Here is a 21,105-nt window from a genome sequence, read left to right as displayed (position 1 = left end):
ACAACATCCGTGTAAATTTCCTCTTAATAATGCTGTGGAGGCCAAGTCATTGAGTATATTTATTGGGGAGGTTGAAAAAATCTTGATTAGTCAGGGTGTCAAAGGTTTAGAGGGTGGTGGAAGGCAGGAGTATGGGATCGAGGGGGATAATAAATCCCACTGCATGTTGGGCTAAGGTGAGACCACACTTATGCGGTTTATGTGCAGTTTCAAACTTTATCTGAGGAAGAATAACCTTTCCTGGCAGTTCCAACAGTTTTTCTCACATGATAAAACTGAGAAAGTGAGTAGATTGGGCATATTCTATGGTGCTCAGAAGAATGAGTTCATCTAAAGATGAATCCACAGATGCTGATTAAGTGGATGCTGAGAATTACTTTCTATAATGAGAAAGTCTAGAACGGCGGCCATTGTTTCAAATCAAACGGTCACCAATTTTGTGACTGTGATCAGAGTAATTTCTTCTGTTGGTGGTGTCTAAACTTTGGACTAAACTACCTTGTGCAGTTGTGAATGTTTCGTCTATGAGTACGTTCATAACTGAGAAGTTTTTTTTTTGAAATCTAACGGAGAGATTAAGCAAGCACTGTAGCATTGCTGCTAGAGTTAATGCCCACAGCTCCAGCAACCAAGTTCAGTCCTGATCTTTAGTGTTCTCTTTGTGGAGTTTCCATGTTCTTGCGTGGATTTCCTACTGGCTCTCAAAGATTCCTGCCATGGCCCAGATTTTTAAATGGAGATTAACAATTGATTGTAAGTTTTTAGGGAGATTAAATGTGGATCACAATGATTAATTGACTATTATAAATTGCCTCCAGTGTAGGGGAGTGGTATAAAAATCCCGTTAAGATGAGGGGTTGGCATGAGAGTTGATTTTAATGTAGGGAAAATAAGTTATTGGGTAAATTACTATGGATGGATGGGTTTATACTGGGCTGAATAGCATCCTTTGCTGTGAGAAGATTTGGGAAACAAGATTGATTTTGAAAAGTTTTGATAATTTTTGGGCTGTTGTCTGGTCCAAGGGCTGCATGGCCTACGACTCCTGCAGGTTTTGTGTCTGCAAGCACCTTTTGAATGTTGTCTACTTTGTCTATTATATATCCACATATAATTTCCTGCACATTTTAAATTATAAACAAAGATGTTAGCTAATAAGGATAGCGACTAATTTGTCGTTAAAATTTAGAAAATCAAATTGAGTGTTTACTAAGCTGAAAAGGCTAGAAGCATCAATTTCTCTGTATTTAAAGTTATTCAGAAACAATTGAGATTTTATTCCACATTGTGAGTTGTAGATGTTGCCTGCTTTTAATACCCATAAAAACTAGTCTTGGCAGAACTATTTAATTTGTTTTCCATCTTAAGCAAAGTTGTATTAACTAAAGACACAAAATTCTCTACATTTCAGAAATACAGGGGAAGGAATAAATGAGAGTTGGTCTTAGGCAATAATGCTATAGATGCCTGGTTATTCTCTCCACATGATACTGGCAGTTTCACTTCATTGTTTCTCAAAAGCATGGGTCCAGTGAGCACTGGCTTTCAATGATAATCTCAGCAAAGAAAAATTCAGTACTCTTATCCTTGGCTATTGTGAAGAAATCAAGTAAAATGGTTATGAAGTTTGTGTTTTGCCTCAGATAATTTCTTATAAATTTATTGTTTTAAGGTGTTATTAATTAATTCCTTGATCAAGTCTGCTGAAACTTCTGTTAAGTTTCAACAAAATGATTTGCTTTGATTTAACATGGCAGTGGGATATTGGAATTTAGGGGATTTTTAGTTTTATTTTGCCTTCTAAATATTTACAAAAAATTGATGTTTGAATGTGTGGTTTAAACTCTGATTAATTTAAATTTTCAGTCAGTGTAAATTGTAAAGCCTAATTACTATATTGATACCATGAATGACCCAAGTTATTTTGGTTTTGTGAAGAGAGTGCAGTGTTCTAATCTCTGACATTTCACGCAGTATAAACAATTCGTATTTCTTGAAAAAAGTGGCATACAGCTCTGAAGTGATGTAATAATTGCATATATATTTGAAGGAGCTTTCACTTTTCATCACACCCGTCCAGAAAATGAGAAAGCTTGGACAAAAAAAAACAAACTAGCACAGTTGGATGTAATCTGAACCAGATTTCATGACAACATTGGCAGAGTAGGCAGGTATTGTGTTGCACAATGTTGATTTTGTCTCCAGAGGTGTTAGTATGGGTACATAAAGAAATTCCTGCAAAGTGTTTATTTTTATAATTGCATACATTTTCCTGTACATGCAGTGACCATTACAAACAAATTTATGTTTCCTACCAAGGCATTAATTGTTTTGCAAATAGGTAAAATTGTCAGAATATCTGAAACTTCATTAATTCACTTGACAGAGTATTGCACATTTTCAAATTATCATTTGTGTAGCCACTCAATGATGTGGAGTGGGCATTTTTGATATCAATGCTGAAACTTATTTGTCAGCCATTCTTGGGACACAGTTTATTGGCTCAAATCTTTTTGGTAGATGAAAGCAAATTCAGGACCATTGCATATGTGCTGCCAAACTTGGGAAATGTTGAACTGGGGAAGATTTGAGATCATTTGTCTGCATGCAATGGGATGAAAGGAAGCAAAGTTACTATTTTATTTCAATTTAGTTAAATAGTCTTAATTATGTTTTAGTGTTTTGGATTTTCTTATTTTAAATCGTTTTTAAAATGTTATTGAATGTCAAAGATATTTAAATACTGGTAAATAACCCTCAGCTTTGATAGCAGGCCAAATTGGCTAGAGCTTTGCAACCTGCCAACCCTTTTCTCATGTTCATTGTGCAATTGAAGTTGAAACTCAAGACATAATCAGAATCAAGGAGACTGGGCTTTTGAAGCTCTCCACATCTGGAGGTCATGGGCCACAGGCCAAGCCAATAAGATATATTGACCCATGTGAAGTCTTCAGGACAAATTGAAGTGGGAGGTTCCTCTATAAAGACTTTTTTTAGAATTACTTTTGAACATTCTTTGCTTTATGGGAAATAAATAGACTACTGGTTGACCAAAATTGATCACTGTGAGTTAAGATAGATTGAAACTGTCTTGTCTGGCAGTCATAGAAAATCCAGACCACAGAAATTGCCCCTATCGCCATCCTCTGAGCAGAAGTTCATTTTGCAAATAGACTAAGCTGTGTAAGGGTTTTTATAATTATCGGTGACCTGAAGTTTCCGTAAGTTAAAAATGCTGTTGGCTGAGGTAGCAAAAGTTGCACTGATATGTTAATTAGCTGCCAATTAATACAGACTTTGGTTAATTTTAAAGTGTGGTTAGAATTTATTAGTATGGTTCTGAACTACAGATTTAAAACATCCCCAGTTACGGGAGTTGCCAGACCAAAGGGTTTCAACCTGCAATTGGTGAATAAATCAGGACTGAAACATGTTTGATTCTGTTTTCTGAAGTACAGCATCCTCTTTAGTGCACGTGCAACATTGATTAAATTTCTTGTGCAGTTTGTTTATAGACTGATCTATGCTTTTGAACATATTCCTTATGCACGTTTACTATACCACCTTCTTGTCAAAGCCCATGAATTCCTTCATCGATATTTTTAACAAAGATTGAACCAGTAGGCATTTAGTCCTACATGTTTAAATATTTAATAAGAATGTAGCTGTTCTCAATCCCAATGCCACTTTCCTGCAGCAACTCAATAGTCCTTGATCCCCTTAATAGCTACACATCTGTTAATTTCTGTCTTGGATATATTGAGCAATGGAGTTTCCATAGTCCTTTTTAGGTTAAGAATTGCAAGGATGAAGAAATAGGCAGATTCGTGACCAAATATAAATACAGGTCCACAATCCCTTATCCGAAATCCTTGGGGCCAGTTGCATTTCAGAATTCAGAATTTTTCAGATTTCAAAATCTCTCCTTATTGGTTCCGGGACCCCCCCCCCCCCCCCCACGGATACCAAAAAAACACATATGCTCAAGTCCCTTATTTAACCTGTCTCAGTGCAGTGGACTTTAGGACACAGCGGAACTCCAGACCTATGCACATCCTCCCATATACTTTAAATCATCTCTAGATTGTTTATAATACCTAATACAATGTAAATATATATGTAAATAGTTGTTATACTTGATTGTTTAGGGAATAATGACAAGAAATTTTTTTTATTTCCAACAAAAGCATTCAATAAAACATAAAAATATACAGCTTCAAACAAACCGAATCAAACACATGGTAAATGACTTATTGGAATAAATGTAGAACGTCGCTGTCACTATAAAACTTCAATAACTTATCTTTCTGTTCCTTTAAATCATATACAGTGGTAGTTCCAACACCATATTCTTCAGTAAGGCGCTGCACAGACACACCACGATCACGCTTCTACAATAACTCCACTTTCTGTTTTACTGATAAAGATAGATGCTTCCTTCTCTTTTTCTCATTGTTACCCATAGGCGTATCTGCTGCTCTTTTTGACATTATCACAGTGAAATTAAACACAAAGTCAACAGTGAACACAAAATATCAGCGAACAGCAAATGCACGTGTAACCAGTACAAGCGCTGAGCCACAACTAACATCTGGCAGCCTCTGCTAGTACTGCCACATCACACCTGAGCGACATCAGCTGTTGGTGAAAAAACTTTGGTTTTTGGAGCTTTTTGGATTTTAGAATTTTGGATAAGGGATTGTGGACCTGTACTTCAACTAATGACATGTCAACCTCAAAATTAAACCGTTAACCAAGCAATTTGTGGAAGCAGTTTCTTCATTTATACCAGGTTCTGTCATAAATTCTTAACCCGGTTAAACTTTTCTCTGCCTTAGGACAGTTTTTTGAAAATTTTAATCAAATCATCTAACCTTTTAAAGATTCCAGAAAATACTGTATAACCTATGTACTTTATTCCAGAAAATTATGTAACTTCTGAGTATAGATAACATTCTTTTAAATACATTTTGCGCACAGTTCATAACTTAGATCTTCCTATGCGCAGGATTGCTGATAGTTAACCAGAACTTTGTATAGCTTTTATGTGACGTTTTTCTGCTTGCACTAAAAACCTCTTATTCTGAAGGTGTGTATCTTGTTGACTATTCTGAGGCTGGTTATTGACAGGATGTGACTACCTGGTCTTTAGACAGTTGCATCATTTATGATCTCCACTGCTGGCATTTTATCTTCAAAGATTCTAAGCTTTTCAGGTGCAATGGATGACTTGATTGAAATTCTGCCATGCCTTTGCTCATTTTGCTTAATGAATCAATGCATCTTTTGTTTAATCCTTTCAACTAAACAGCTGGATATTGGACAGAACTGCCAGCTTTCAGATGTTTCCTCACTGGCAAGACCCAGCCTAAACACAGCTGTCACTGCTACGTCACTGGGTCCAGTTATAATGCAAAAGTTGAACTCATTGTTGCTAGGATTTACCAGCACCTCTTTGATCCTACGCTGGTCAGACCTGCTAGAAATAAGAAATTACATTTGTTTCCCTGTGCATTCTTGGCCAGTAAATAACGAAATTTATTCATTTTACTTTTTATATTAATCATTTTAATTAATATTTTGAATATTTTTAAGAATTATGTACATTGCATTGTAGTATTTTTAAATGTCTGACTATCAGAGGCATGTAAAAATTTTGGGGAACCAATGGCCTTGAAACTTTGAGGCAGAGCCTTACTGGCAACTTTGCAATCTGTCAAACACTAAGAAAGATAGTGTCCAATTGTTCTGTATCTTTCCTAGTGATTTTGCAATTCTAGTCCCTGAATCAAATTTACTTTCCCTCTATATGCTGTCCTAGTCCTCTATTATAGAGAAAAATTATTATTCTGTTCAAAATATGTTTGTGCTAATTGTTTGGATCTCAGTGTTTCTTTTTATGAATTTTGACAGGTTCATTTAAGTTTTAATGAAGGAAACAAAAAACTGCTCAATGTACATTAATGCATTTATTTTCATCGATGGCAATTTTGATTTTCCTGATAATTTAGCAAACAGTCTTAATTTGGACTAAATTAAGTTTAACTGCTGAAACAACATGCCAGCGGTCACCAACTGCAATGTATGTAGAGATTTTAGGTAGGATTCAGGTTGTGGAAGTGAACTTTAACTGCCCCCAGTGTTTCAGATTAATTTTGGGAGAAACTGGATCATGACTGAATATTTGACAGTGGGTAACTACTTTGCAAAACAGTTCTACTCAATTTCAATTTTTACCCCAAATTTCTAGTTTTCCCTTGCTATAATTCTTTAACTCACTTCCACCTCTTTACGATTTCCATCCTCAGCCTCAAAGCTCAATGCAAGCACAAGGAACAGGACCATTAGGTCTTTAGTGTCTTCAGAAATTGACATGGAGCTAAATTATTTCAGAAATCAGCATTTCCGGCCTTTGAGCATCTCCAGTATTTTTTCCCCTCACATTTTTGCTGACTAATTCATGTGCTCATTTGTTTTCTACTTGCCCTTCCTCCATGTCTTCTTTTTGGTCTACTAATGCCATCTCCATTCAGTCACTAAATGTAGATTCTACCTGACCTGAGCATATTCAGCCTATCTACTTTAAAATTCTAACATCTGCAGTATTCTTGCATTTAGCAATTATAATGTTATTGGAGAATTTTGTTGTTCTCTTTCAAATGGTTTTGTAAGTGTCCAGGAAATAGCCCAGTCTGTAAAATTATTAATTGCCTTTATTTTTTTCAAAGGATCATATTTTGGCAGAAATACTTCAAAATAGGAAAGACTACCTTGTGGGTTATCATGAACATGACTCACTTCTGGACCACAAGGAGGAGGAAGAACTGAGTGAGGAGGACCGTAAAGCAGCATGGGCTGAATATGAAGCAGAAAAGAAGGTAAGTATCTTGTAGATTATCTAAGCAATTACATCAAAGAAGCATAAATTTCCAGAGACACATACTGATTTGGTCTAAAATAATAATTCTGTAGCAAACATGTAGATATGAATTTCCAAAATAGACCAAATTGCTCATGAATTATCTTCCTTAAAAATCCGCTTCTTGGAGGTTATCAAGCCATGGAAAAATTAGCCATATAGACAAATATAGCAATACTATGATGGTTAAATAATTCTGGTCAAATTTTAAATTTTAATATTTGAATTCCAATGCCAAATGTAATTGTTTTGTGATGAAGAATTTGCATTTTATTGATGGAGGCATCTTTTTAAAAAATTATAGCAAACATTTTTGTTTCTGGTACTTAACAATTACCTGCATAATGTGAAATCAGTTTTAAAATATACCTTGTAGATAAGCCCACTCAAAATAGGAAGTAGCCCAGAAAAGGAGAAATTGAATTAATGTTTGGGTAGGGTGCTAAATTTTGGGACAATGAAATGTTTGCCGATCTACCTCCATGACTGTTAAATATGATGGTTGCCCACAAATTCTGTCAGAAGAGTAAGTATTCAGAATGAGTACTGGTTGAGTTCCTAATATGTAAGGTTTTTCTGTCATTCTACAATTGTAATGATTGCATAGCAAATTTGGAATTTAATTTCCTTTGAAGAAACAGTCAATATTATTCATAAATTTCTAGCCTATGAGTAAATGTAAGTAGACTGATTTCACTCTCATCAAATCAGGTGTTTTCTGATAAATTCATTTACAGGAATTATGCTGCATAAAGATGGTGGAGTAATTAGAAAGAAATAGCCAAAAGCTGTTTATTGGGCTTACCTTTTTTTTTATATTGCTATTGTTAGGATGGCCTAAAATAAAAATTGGGAAGGAAGTATATTTGGGTAACTCTAATTTCCCTTTCTTTGCAGATGGCATATGGAAATGCTGGGCTTTGTAGAGTTACCAAATGACTTAAGATGGAATTGGTGCCTTCGGAGTTTCATATTTCTCACCAGCTTCAGAATGATAAATTCGGTTTTCTCTCTTTCCTTACTTCTAGGGTCTCTCCTTACGAACTAATATCGCAACTGGGACTAATTTCCCTGGTGCCAATTTCAGCTTGCAAGCTACACATTTTCCTTTCAACATAGCAACTTTATCCGCAATGAGTAATCAACAGCTGGAGGTAGGTAATCTGATCCACGTGTAACTAGTATTCCCAGTACCTTAATTGGGTGATTATGTGAGGTTCAAAGTACTGTGTATATATGATTAACTTAAAAAGTGCTCTATAAGAGGATGCTCTATGTTAATAAATTCTAAGTAGGAAGATGCTTTTTTTTTACAGACTTTTCATTGTAGTATACTTCAGCTATTAACGGAATTGCTGCTTTCTGTATGATGGCAAGTATTTGGCTTGAAAGAGGACTTGTTCTGGAGTCAAATGTTTTTAAATTTAGTGCAGCATTCAATTTTTAAATCACATTTTGCCTTCATCCAAACATTTCAGAGTTTGGCAAATGGTGTTGGGTTGCTAAGATGTGGCTGTTGGACCTGCATATTCTTGATTAGAAGCAGAATTCCTGATTTATTTTTTCTGTTCCAAAATCAGAAGTTAATCATATTGTTGTAGTTCTGCACTGTTGGATATGACTAATTTGCATGATATCACAGTTGTAGGATCAGAATAAACTACTGTTTGCAATGCTTGTCAAACGTGTATTGATCAACAGTATATGAGAATATCTTCTAGAATTGTGAAAATATGTGTTCTTTTAATAATTTGGTTCAATAGATGAATATCACAATTATATAGATTGGTCCGAATTTTTCTGTGTTGAATTGTTCTGTATCAAGTGAAAATATTAAGTAATTTTATTTAATGCAGTTGTGAATTTGAATTCATTCCATTTCACTCCTATTTTTGTCCTTTAAGGATCTTATCAACCAAGGCAGAGAGAAGGTAGTTGAAGCCAGTTCTAGTATAGCAGGTGTGAGAGCAGAGGCTCTTGAGGACCTCATTGCACAAGTGGTAAGAAATTCCAGTACTTATCTCAAAATCTTTATATCCTGTTGTTAAAGTAGGCGGTCTTCTTATAGCATTAGATTTCTTCTTGCTATCAAAGGCATATACAGAATTACTTCTATTTGTAAACACAGTTAAGTAACTCCTTGGTCATACAGTGGTGTATAGCTGTGCATTGGTCAAAGTTTCAGAAGTGATGCCTATTGAATTTTCTCATAATAAATGCTTTAGAACATCTAGCTCAAGATTTGGAAAATATTTAATGACAATGTAATAATGCCCAGTATTTAGTAACATTTAACTTGGGGCCTTGACTTTCTACGGAGTATTACACTGACTCAATATGCCGCTTGGAAAATCAACATGGAGCAGTGAACACTGGCAGTTCATTGTGAGAGTTAAGAAATAGATTGTTATATAATTTCAAGTATGTGTTTTTTCATTCCATATCAATTTAGCTCGTCCTTCCCACACCTGGCTGCTTCTTCCACCTCTCCTGATTCCAGTTATCACCTACCAGCTCCTATCTTCTTTCCTCCTTATACTGGCTATCTTCCCACTATACTCTCAATTCTGAGGCAGTGTCCTGACCTGAAATGTCAGCTATCCCTGGCTTTCTTTTATCTTAACTTGCATACCCCCTGCTAACAAAGATCTTTCTAAAATCCATTTTTGAAATTAGATCAGTCCACAAATTTGGAAGAATATTCACCTGGTTTATGCAAAGTCCCTTCATAATTTAATCTTTTAAATCTTGTTATTACATAGAAATATACAAAACTTACAGCACAATACAGGACCTTTGGCCCACAATGCTGTGCAAAATACTACTTACTTTAGAAATTACCTAAAGTTACCCATAGCCCTCTGTTTTTCTAAACTCCATGTACCTCTCCAGGAGTCTCTTAAAAGACCCTATCGTATCCGCCTTCACCACCATTGCCGGCAGCCCATTCCATGCACTCACCACTCTCTGCGTTAATAAAAAAAAAACTTAACCCTGACATCTCCTCTGTACATATTTCCAAGCACCTTAAAACTGTGCCCTCTTGTGTTAGCCATTTCAGTCCTGGGAAAAAGCCTCTGACTATCCCCACAATCAATGCCTCTCATCATCTTATACACCTATATCAGGTCACCTGTCATCCTCTATCGCTCCAAGGAGAAAATGCCAAGTTCATTCAACCTGTTCTCATAAAGCATGCTCCCCAAACCAGGCAACATCCTTGTAAGTCTCCTCTGCACCCTTTCTATGGTTTCCACATCCTTCCTGTAGTGAAGCGACCAGAACTGAGCACAGTACTCCAAATGGGCTCCTATATAACTGCAACATTACCTCTTGGCTCCTAAACTCAATCCCATGGTTGATGAAGGCTAGTGCACCGTATGCCTTCTTAACCACAGAGTCAACCTGCATAGCGGCTTTGTGCGTCCTATGGACTCAGACCCCAAGATCTCTATGATCCTCCACATTGCCAAAGTCTTACCATTAATACTAAATTCTGCCTTCATATTTGACCTACCAAAATGAACCACCTCACGCTTATTTGGGTTGAACTCCATCTGCCACTTCCCAGTTTTGCATCCTATCAATGCTCCGCTGTAACCTCTGACAGCCCTCCACACTATCCACAGCACCCCCAACCTTTGTGTCATCAGCAAGTTTACTAACCCATCCCTCCACTTCCTCATCCAGATCATTTATAAAAATCACAAAGAGTAAGGGTCCCAGAACAGATCCCTGAGGCACACCACAGGTCACAGACCTGCAGCAGAATATGACCCATCTACAACCTCTCTTTGCCTTCTGTGAGCAAGCCAATTCTTGATCCACAAAGCAACGTCCCCTTGGATCCCATGCCTCTTTACTTCCTCAATAAGTCTTGCATGGGGTACTTTATATCAAATGCCTTCCTGAAATCCATATACACTACATCTACTGCTCTATCTTCATCAATGTGTTTAGCCACATTCTCAAAATCAGGCTCATAAAGCACGACCTGCCTGGACAAAGCAATGCTGACTATTCCTAATCATATTATGCCTCTCCAAATGTTCATAAGTCCTGCCTCTCAGGATCTTCTCCATCACCTTACCCACCACTGAGGTAAGACTCACTAGACTATAATTTCCTGGGCTATCTTTACTCCCTTTCTTGAATAAGGGAACAACATCTGCAACTCTTCAATCCTCCAGAACCTCGCCTCCCACAGTAGCCTGGGGTACATTTCGTCCAGTCCCGGTTACTTATCCGACTTGATGCTTTCCACAAGCAGCAGCACATCCTCTTTCTTAATATCTGAATGCTCAAGCTTTTCGGTCTGCTGTATTACAATCACCAAGATCCTTTTCTGTAGTGAATACTGAAGCAAAGTACTCATTAAGTACCTCTGCTATCTCCTCCAGTTCCATACACACTTTTCCACTGTCACACTTGATTGGTCCTATTCTTTCACATCTTATCCTCTTGCTCTTCATGTACTTGTAGAATGCTTTGGGGTTTTCTTTAATCCTGTGCTAGCCTTATAATCTTCTAGATCTCTATCATTACCTAGTTTATTGAACCTTTTCGTAAGCTTTTCTTTACTTCTTGACTAGATTTACAATAGCCTTTGTACACCACGGTTCCTGTACCTAACCATCCTCTCCCTGTCTCATTGGAATGTACCTATGCAGAACACCACGCAAATATCCCCTGAACATTTACCTCATTTCTGCCATACATTTCCCTGAGAACATCTGTTTCCAATCTGTGTTTCCAAGTTCCTGCCTGATAGCCTCGTATTTCCCCTTACTCCAATTAAACGCTTTCCTAACTTGTCTGTTCCTATCCCTCTCGAATGTTATGGTAAAGGAGATAAAATTGTGATCATTATCTCCAAAATGCTCTCCTACTGAGAGATCTGACACCTGACCAGGTTCATTTCCCAATACCAGATCAAGTACAGCCTCTCCTCTTGTAGACTTATCTACATATTGTGTCAAGAAACTTTGCTGAACACACCTAACAAACTCCACCCTATCTAAACCCCTTGCTCTAGGGAGAAACCAATCAGTATTTGTGAGATTAAAATCTCCCACCATGACAATCCTGTTACTATAACACCTTTCCAGAATCTGTCTCCCTATCTGCTCCTCGATATCCCTGTTACTATTGGGTGGTCTATTTAAAAAAAACACCCAGTAGAGTTTTTTTTACCCCTTCCTGTTCCTAACTTCCACCCACAGAGACTCAGTAGACAATCCCTCCATGATTTCCTCCTTACCTTTTGAAGGCCAGATGGCTTCAGATGGTAAAGAAGTTACTTAACTGTGTTTACAAATAGAAGTAATCCTGTATATGCCTTTGAAACTATCTGCACAGAGCATGAAAAATGATTTTGCCTCAATGTAGTCAAGTGTGTTCTTTGCAAACCTAAGTTTATTGAGAGCAGACAAAAATATGTTCCCTACTAATATTCACCTCAAGTAGATATGAAGAACTATTGCAAATATTAATGTGGCCATATTTGTGCTTCTAAATGGTTGTGATTCTTCTAGAACATAAGATAATGGAGCCAAGATTAGTCTCTGCCTTTGAACCAGTTCTGCTATTCAACAGTATCATGGCTGATCTGATTTTTGACCTCACTATATTTATCTGCTTACTCCAATTCCCCTATAGAGGAAAATTGGGTCTATCGTAGCTTTGAATACTTTGACTGATTCACATGGTTAGAATTCCAAAGAGTCACACAACCCTCTGAAAAAGATGTCTTCCTCATCTTTGTCTTCAGTTTAACGTGAGGTCATGTCCCCTAGTTCAGCATTTACTCTGCAATGGAAATATTCTGTCATCAGAATTCATTATATTTTGTAGGATCACCTTTGATTCTCTGAAACACCAGTGAGTTTAGGACATGCATGCCTGGCATTTTCTAATGCAAGTGCAGTGGATTCTGTTTAACTGGAGCGCACTGGGCCCAATTGAGCGGCTGCCCCTATTAGCCAAAGTTTCGTGGAACTTGTTAAAACCCATAACAAAGACTAACTACTGTTTAACTGAGTAACAAATTATGCATTTAAATGAAATAAAGAACTAACTAGAACACTGCCAATACAACTACAATTTTATAAAAATGTTTTAGTTCCAGTAATTATGACAGAATTCATCACTGCCGTATTGTTTTGATCGACTGTGAATGAACAAAATCAGCACAGTCACCTGATGCAGATAATAGACTAATTCCATTGCCTTCCTGCATAAATTTAAAATTAAAAAACAAAATCAAAAATCGCTGCTTTTTGAATCGGCATCCAGCCCCAAAATGGATAACATAGTACAAGCACACACAACTGACGCTGTTTAAAAACGGTTTGCTCCATAATGTCTAACGGCCTTTTCTGGCATCTCCAAGCCTGACTGCTTGAAACCACAGTGAGCAAACAGTTCTGAATTGTCTTATTTTTTTATTTCTCACCAACTATCAGTGACAAAAATCACTGCCTTTTGAACACGAGCACACACGATTACTTTAAGAATGGTGTAGGGTCTAACAGCCACACAAGTGCACGCTAGTTAGAAACTGTTCAGCAACAGTCTCCTGCTCCAATTAAGTGGTATAGTGCCCCAAATAAACTAAGGGAACCCCAGCTGTTTAAACAATATAGTTTCTGTTTTTTAAGAATTGTCCCAAATAAACAGCTGCCTCAATTAAACAATGCCCCAATTAACCAGAATCCACTGTATATCCTTTTAAAGAAAAAATGGAGAGGGTAGGAAGAACCAATAATGTTCAGAGTTCTGTATGCATGGTCTCACTGACTATCTTTTTAGTAATAGTCAAACATCCTCGCCTCCATACTAATCTGCTTTGCAGTAAGGCCAACACGATGTGCATGCATAAATAAACACATCTGGATCCATTTTGTTTTTCTTTGCATTTCCCATATCGTACTCCATCTGGCATATTTAATTCACTTACTAACCTGCCTCTTCAAAAAGTCATCGCAACCTCCTTTGTATCGTCAGCAAATGTAACTGCAATACCCTTAACAATATTAATGACTTAGATGAAATGGTTGTAAATTGTTGAGGCCGAACACCAAGCCCTCTGCCACTTCACTAGCTAGTTACTAACCTTTATCTGGACTCTGTTTTTTGTTGGTTAGCAGATTCTGAATTTGTGCTAGATAGATAGATAGATACTTTATTCATCCCCATGGGGAAATTCAACTTTTTTTCCAATGTCCCATACACTTGTTGTAGCAAAACTAATTACATACAATACTTAACTCAGTAAAAAATATGATATGCATCTAAATCACTATCTCAAAAAGCATTAATAATAGCTTTTAAAAAGTTCTTAAGTCCTGGCGGTAGAATTGTAAAGCCTAATGGCATTGGGGAGTATTGACCTCTTCATCCTGTCTGAGGAGCATTGCATCGATAGTAACCTGTCGCTGAAACTGCTTCTCTGTCTCTGGATGGTGCTATGTAGAGGATGTTCAGAGTTATCCATAATTGACCGTAACCTACTCAGCGCCCTTCGTTCAGCTACCGATGTTAAACCCTCCAGTACTTTGCCCACGACAGAGCCCGCCTTCCTTACCAGCTTATTAAGACGTGAGGCGTCCCTCTTCTTAATGCTTCCTCCCCAACACGCCACCACAAAGAAGAGGGCGCTCTCCACAACTGACCTATAGAACATCTTCAGCATCTCACTACAGACATTGAATGACGCCAACCTTCTTAGGAAGTACAGTCGACTCTGTGCCTTCCTGCACAAGGCATCTGTGTTGGCAGTCCAGTCTAGCTTCTCTGGAGACAAACTGTCAACCAACATCTTTTATAAATCTGATTCCCACGGTTATCTTGACTATACCTCTTCTCACCCTCTATGATCGATGCTGCCCTTACTCGCATCTACTCCATTTCCCGTACATCCGCGTGCACCCCATCTTCCTGCTGCCATGATAGTGATATTGGCCCTCTTGTCCTTACCTACCGTCCCATCAGCCTCTGCATCCAGCACATTATTCTCTGCAATGTATGCCATCTCCAAAGAGATCCTACCACTAAACGTATCTTTATAAGACCATAAGGTATAAGAGCAGAAGTAAGCCATTCAGCCCATCAAGTCTGCTCTGCCAGTCATAGGCTGATCAATTCTTCCAGTCATCCCCACTCCCCTGCCTTCTCCCCATACCCTTTGATGCCCTGACTAATCAAGAACCTATCTATCTCTGCCTTAAATACACCCAATGGTTTGACCTCCACAGCCGCTCATGGCAACAAATTCCACAGATTTACCACCCTCTGACTAAATTAATTTGTCCCCCTCACCCCTCACTTTCCGCAGGGCTCACTCGCCCCCCAGAATTCCTTCGTTCATTCATCCCTCCCTACTAACCTCCCTCTAGACACTTACCCTGCAAGTGGCCTAATTGCTGCACCTGCCCATACACCTCCTCCCTCATCTCCATTCAGGACCCCAAACAGTCCTTACAGGTGAGGCAACACTTCACCTGCAAATCTGCCCGGATCATCTATTGTGTCCAGTGCTCCCGGTGTGGCCTCCTGTAAATTGATGAGACTCGTCATAAAATGGTGGATCGCTTGTCGAGGCCCTCTGTATCATCTGCCACAAGTAAGACTTCTGTTGGCCAAACATTTTAATTCCGATTCCCATACCCATTCTGTCACGTCAGTCCAAGGCCTCCTCTTGTGCCAAGATGAGGCCACTCTCAGGATGGAGGAGCAACACCTTGTATTAAGTCTGGGTACCCTCCAACCTGATGATATAAATACTGATTTCTCCTTACAGTAAGCAAATTTCCTGCTCCCTCCTCTTGTTCCCACTCTGGCCTTTTTATTCTTACTTACCTATTACTTACCCTGGGTCACATTCTCCTTCCCTGTTTTCTATTGTCCACTCTCCTCTCCTATCAGATTCTTTTTTCTCCAGCCCTTGACCTGGCTACATCTATCACCTTAAAGCTAGCCTGTTTCCCCTCCTCCCACCTTTTTATTCTGGCATCTTCTCCCTTCCTTCTCAACCCTAAAGAATACATTATTGCTTTAGATTTCAAGCATCTGCAAGCTTTCTTGTGTTTATAAGTGTTTTTGTCTTGCTCTATGTTATGTTTGTTGGACATGAAAATTGTTCACAAATTTGCTTTAGGGCCGAATTTTCATGAGCTATTTAAGGGAACTGTGCCACAAGATGTTTTAGTCATATACAGTGCACTGTTAGTGTTTTTTGTTAGCTCCTCTAGTCCAGGTTTGTAGTATTTTTAACAGCTGTTCCTTTTTTTTTAGTGGAAGGAGAATCCCAACCTGACTGAAGAACAGGTTCAAGCAGTGTCACTCACAAAGCAAGCAACCCAAGAGTTGGAAATAAAACGTCGAGAAGCTATGTACAATGATATCCTTTCAAAGCAGCAGCTGGTAAGATCTTTTGGTTATTGAAACCTGTTTGTAATGAATAAGCATTCAAGTTCATGGGATAAGTATTGTCAGTCTTTATTTTCCCAACGACATATGATTTGTGTTTTGCTATATCCAGTCTTGTCGATTTCTCATTTGGAAAGGTGTTCATTAAAATTTGTGTTCCCAATGGTTAGTTTAATTCTTTCTTAATATCTGTATTGATGAGGAAACATTGTTAAAGAAAGGTGACATTCTATAGCTGCAGTTCATCTTGAATATGCTTCATTTCAATAAGAATTATTACTAATGTGTAAAGGTTTTGAACATTTCTGTAATTTTACATTCATACTTTTTATTATCTTCAATCTGAAGTAAATAAACTTCCACATTCAACTAAATTAAATCCTTCAGCTTTCATTATTTAAGAATCGGGTACTTCACGCTCACAGCTGGACTATTATCTGTTTTAGCGGTGTTACATGTAAAATCACTTTGAATCGGTTTTTGTTGCCTTAGAAGGGCTGGTATTATTGAGCAGCCAAAGAAAGCTATAGTACTTTTCAGATTCTCACTTGCAGTAAAAATAGGAGCTACTATTGCACAGAACATCCATTTTATTTTCATTTATCTGAGAATAGACCTGAAAAGTTACCTTCTAAAAAGCAAATTTTTTAATTTGTCTGTGCAGGAGGCAAGACTGCCGTTTTTATTGCTGATTCAGAATCAAGGTTGCTACAAGAAAGATTTAAAGTCATTGAGTCTTTCCTCACAATACCTCCTTAAAACAAAACAAGCTATGCAAAGTGGGGATGAGAAGCAAAGTATCTTGATTTCTAAGCTGCCTTTTACTAGCATTACAAATACTTACATTTATAACTAACAATTCTCTTGGTCTCATATTCAACACTGAAATGAATCTAATGATAGTTACTCTTACAGTATATGGACAGGTAGCATTGAAAATTGGGATTTTCAAACATTTATGTTTGGATTTGAGGGATGCCCTTTCAGAGACGTTTAGCATCCCATCTGTAGTCTGGATCCTGCATGCAATTTTCATTTTCATTTCTCGTTTCCATTCACAGCTAATACGTTCAGTGCAACAGATATTAATGAGCCGACGGCAGCAGCAGATCAACCAGATGGCACAACAGCAGCAGCAACAGTATCCAATGACACCACTTTTAAACCAGTTTCTGTCTTCAAGAAACCCTGGCCCGATACTTGGTTATCCACACTTGGGTTTAAGAGGACTGTCTATGTACCCACAAACTGCGCCTGGCATACGGCCACCTCCTTTACAGAGAGCACCACCTGCACCCATGCAGATGAAGGGGCAGTCTCCTGGCCCCCCACAACTGAAACAAGGAATAAAAAATTCAAAGAAATAGCCATTATAATAAGAGATTTTACCAGAAGACACAAACATAATATTGTGCCTTTGCTATGGTAGCAAGCACATTTCTGAACTGAAGAAAAACAAGTGACCAATTTATAACTGGGACACTACTTGAGTGCATAGAATCATGCTGAGATACTCAGTGGTAACTGTCATAGGAGATTCCAAGGAATCTTAACATTGTGTATATAGCCTTAATAAATATGTGACTGGTGTGGAAGAGAACCAGTTTTCTTCCAATATTTTTTTCTTTCTGCCAGTTTTGTTTAATTATAATGTATCAGAGCAATTTGAAATACTTTGGGGAGGTGGGAAGTTGAGAGTCCAGAACTCACTGACCAATGAAAATGTATTTAAATTATCATTTTTTTCACATGCTTCCTATATCACAGGAATAAGCCCAGGTTGACAAAAGGACAATTCATTATTGTTGCCCCTGGGTGATAATGCTTGCGTGTCTCAGAACTAAAAAGTCAAGGTTTTTCCGCCATGACCATTTATTCTTAAACCTCTTGTTCCAAAACAGTAACATTTCTGAATTGCTGAAACTTCTAGAACTGGTTTATCTTCGATAAATCAAGATGCTGTTATTTGCTAGTCTCATTTGGTAATTGTTATGAATGACAACTCAAATTTCTGAATAAAGCCTCCATTCTCTTACAAATTGAGATTAATTCTTTAGCAGTTCCACTGTGCAGTTTATTGATTTAGTGTATTTTTCTCAGCTTTTGTAATACAGATCAATGGGCTTTAACTCTTCAGGCTGATTTGTTGCCTGTGAACCCAATATGAAATTAAATTCATCTTGCCTTTCAATATGTGCCAGATGATAGATATTAAGCCAGAATTGTTAGCTCGGGTGTGAAGTTATTTCTGGATGTCTTTAACTGTGGATGAACTAGAGAGTGCCCAGCCATGCCCTGTGGGTTACTATTGATGTAGTCTTCACCAAACGTTGATTCAATTTATGCAGCCTGATACATTTGTTACTTTGCTAGAATTAGCTTCTACTGTAAGAATGTCATCCTTTTCCATAAGGATTCTTGCAAATATGAACATTTCCTGATTCTGTGGCATATGCTTTAAAAGGCACCATTTGATCCTTGCTGGTGCTGGTTATGGCATTGTCAGGGAATCTTCATTGACATTACAGATCTATGTAGTAAGTGAGCATAAATTGCTAACCCATGCATTTGTGCTGTTAAGAAACTAGCTGTCCTTGGAGTGGGGGCGATTTCTCAGTTTGTGTTCAGCATCGTTATAGTTCTAACAAATGATAACTCCATTTACTCATTCTTAACTGCAGTTGATTGGTTTCAGTTTCTCAATTAGGATAATGATTTGATTGTTGCTGGTCTAGGATATACCTGACTGTTCCGTCAGGACTGGAATTACACCTTTACTGATAACTGAACTTGTTCCCTGGCTGCCCGGAAAGTCATCATCCAGTTCTTGTAACTTGCATTTATTACATGGCAACTGAGCCTTTTCCATTTTACGTAGAAATTATTATTGTCTGTGAGCTTCTAGATTTGGTGTTCCATCAGCTATAGATGTCAGAACCATAATGATTGAGACTGTTGATTTGCTAAATTCTCTCCCTGTTGAATGTGATATCTGTATCAAAGCCCATGAAAAATTTGGCCCTAATCACCTCTTAGCTGTCACAAAGAAAGTATCTTGATTTCACTGTGCAGATGAAGGCTAGACTAAATCTGTAACGTTAACAATATACATTGTGCTTTAGGAACCAGAAAGCAATTATTAATATATTCTACATAATCATACAGATTGAAAATTGATTAAATGAAGTCAACTAAAAACCATCTTCAATATCACGGGCAAGCTTTGAGGGTATTTCATACAATATCTGAAGGGCTGGCTTGAGGGGAGAATGACCACCCTATGTTGGTTTTCCATCAAGAAAATCTTGAAATTCATTCCGCCTATTAGATGCTGCTAGGTCATGCTCCTGGTGCATATTGTTGATTTTCATTTGAGGAAGGAATCTAGATTGACTAGTACAGTGCTCTTCTCTTGAATAAAAGCATCTGAATTATTAACAATTCACTCAACCATTTCTGTTACCTTTGAATGTACTCAATAGAGTCAATATATATTGCCTATTTGCAGGTTTTGATTCCCAAACAAGACATTGTTAGGTTCTGGTGGGGAAACAAAATGAGGTCATTGCATTACTTCTTTAATCTTAATGGAATTATATTCCTATTGAGAATCTTGACTATCTGTGGTAAGTGCAAGATGCTTCTCTTCAAAGACTAAAGAACACATTAAGGACAGGTAATGTAAATTTCAGAAGCCTACAAGGATCTCTCTTTATGTAATCACATGACATTTTGTTTCATACATGATTAAAATGGCATAAATTTGTATTAGTATGGTAATGCGCATTTCTATTCTGTCAGCCAAATGTAAACCAAAAATAAAATTACTCTGCACTCTGGCTGCAAGTTTGTTCAAATCTTTACAACTCAAAGCTATTTAGCTAGTGAAATGATGAATGAAAGATGAGTGTTTTCTGATTGCATCAATGATTGATTCATGCAAATATATTCAGATGATTTTATTAGGAACTTGCAACAGCAAAATGTAACAGTTTCAAGTCTTTATTTGCTGTTGTGTGTTATAAAAGACATACTGTTTTTAAGTCTATTGTATTCACTATGCAATTGATGCAATATAACAAGCCTCTTAGTTTTATTGAAAGATGTGACTTACATATTTGGCTGATAACTTAAAAAAATAAAATCCATTTGCACAGTAGCTATTTGCTTTCAATGACAGATTTGTCTTTTAAATAGACTGGCCATCCACTTTTACCCTTAAATATTGATCACCTTGTGCCCTGTCTGCAGTTCTTAGTAACACCTTTGGGAAATTCTAAATTTGTATAATAAATTTACAACCATATATTGTTCCTCAAATTGCTGACAAGATCTTTGGGGAGTGGGAGTAGAAGTGTGTGTGTGTATTTTAATACCGTATTTTGTTCATTTGGTAGAATGACATCTACTGCCCTTCCCTCTTCCCATCTCCCATCCCAAGCCAGTATTGAGCTAGCCAGTTACCTGAGTCTTAACCTCTTTTGCTCATCATTTGCAAAATTGATGTCATATATAATGTGCAGTTTAATTGTCGAGACTTTGTCTTTTGAAGCTCTAAACAATTAAAGCTAGGTGTCCATACATTCAAGAGAATATATACATTCATACATTAAAATGTATTTGGGCAGTGAGATCATTTTCATTTCCTTGGTTTTGGTACTCAATTGGCTTTATTTTCACAGTGCTCTCTTCTACTATAATTGATTTCTTCTTTAGAATTCTTCTTTTTGTAACAAGAGCAACAATTGCCAGCAGAC

The 21,105-nt window shown here is 37.5% G+C and overlaps 1 protein-coding gene across 7 annotated transcripts in view; it reads left to right on the top strand.

Moving 5' to 3' along the window:
- The window catches only part of atrx (ATRX chromatin remodeler), a 196,316-nt gene extending 176,129 nt beyond the window's left edge, over positions 1-20,187 (top strand). For all 7 annotated transcript variants that reach the window (XM_073057943.1, XM_073057939.1, XM_073057942.1 and 4 more), the window contains 5 exons: positions 6,729-6,878; positions 7,948-8,073; positions 8,824-8,919; positions 16,214-16,342; positions 17,410-20,187. In XM_073057943.1, the coding sequence (XP_072914044.1) occupies positions 6,729-6,878; positions 7,948-8,073; positions 8,824-8,919; positions 16,214-16,342; positions 17,410-17,715 (807 nt within the window). In that variant the 3' untranslated portion in view covers positions 17,716-20,187. The remainder of the gene's footprint in view (positions 1-6,728; positions 6,879-7,947; positions 8,074-8,823; positions 8,920-16,213; positions 16,343-17,409) is intronic.
- The last annotated feature ends 918 nt before the right edge of the window (positions 20,188-21,105 follow it).

This window comes from Hemitrygon akajei, chromosome 10 (assembly GCF_048418815.1).
Source record: "Hemitrygon akajei chromosome 10, sHemAka1.3, whole genome shotgun sequence".
Taxonomy (NCBI): Eukaryota; Metazoa; Chordata; class Chondrichthyes; order Myliobatiformes; family Dasyatidae; genus Hemitrygon; species Hemitrygon akajei.
The sequence above is the reverse complement of the archived record's forward strand: the minus strand, read 5'-3'. Positions and strand labels throughout refer to the sequence as shown.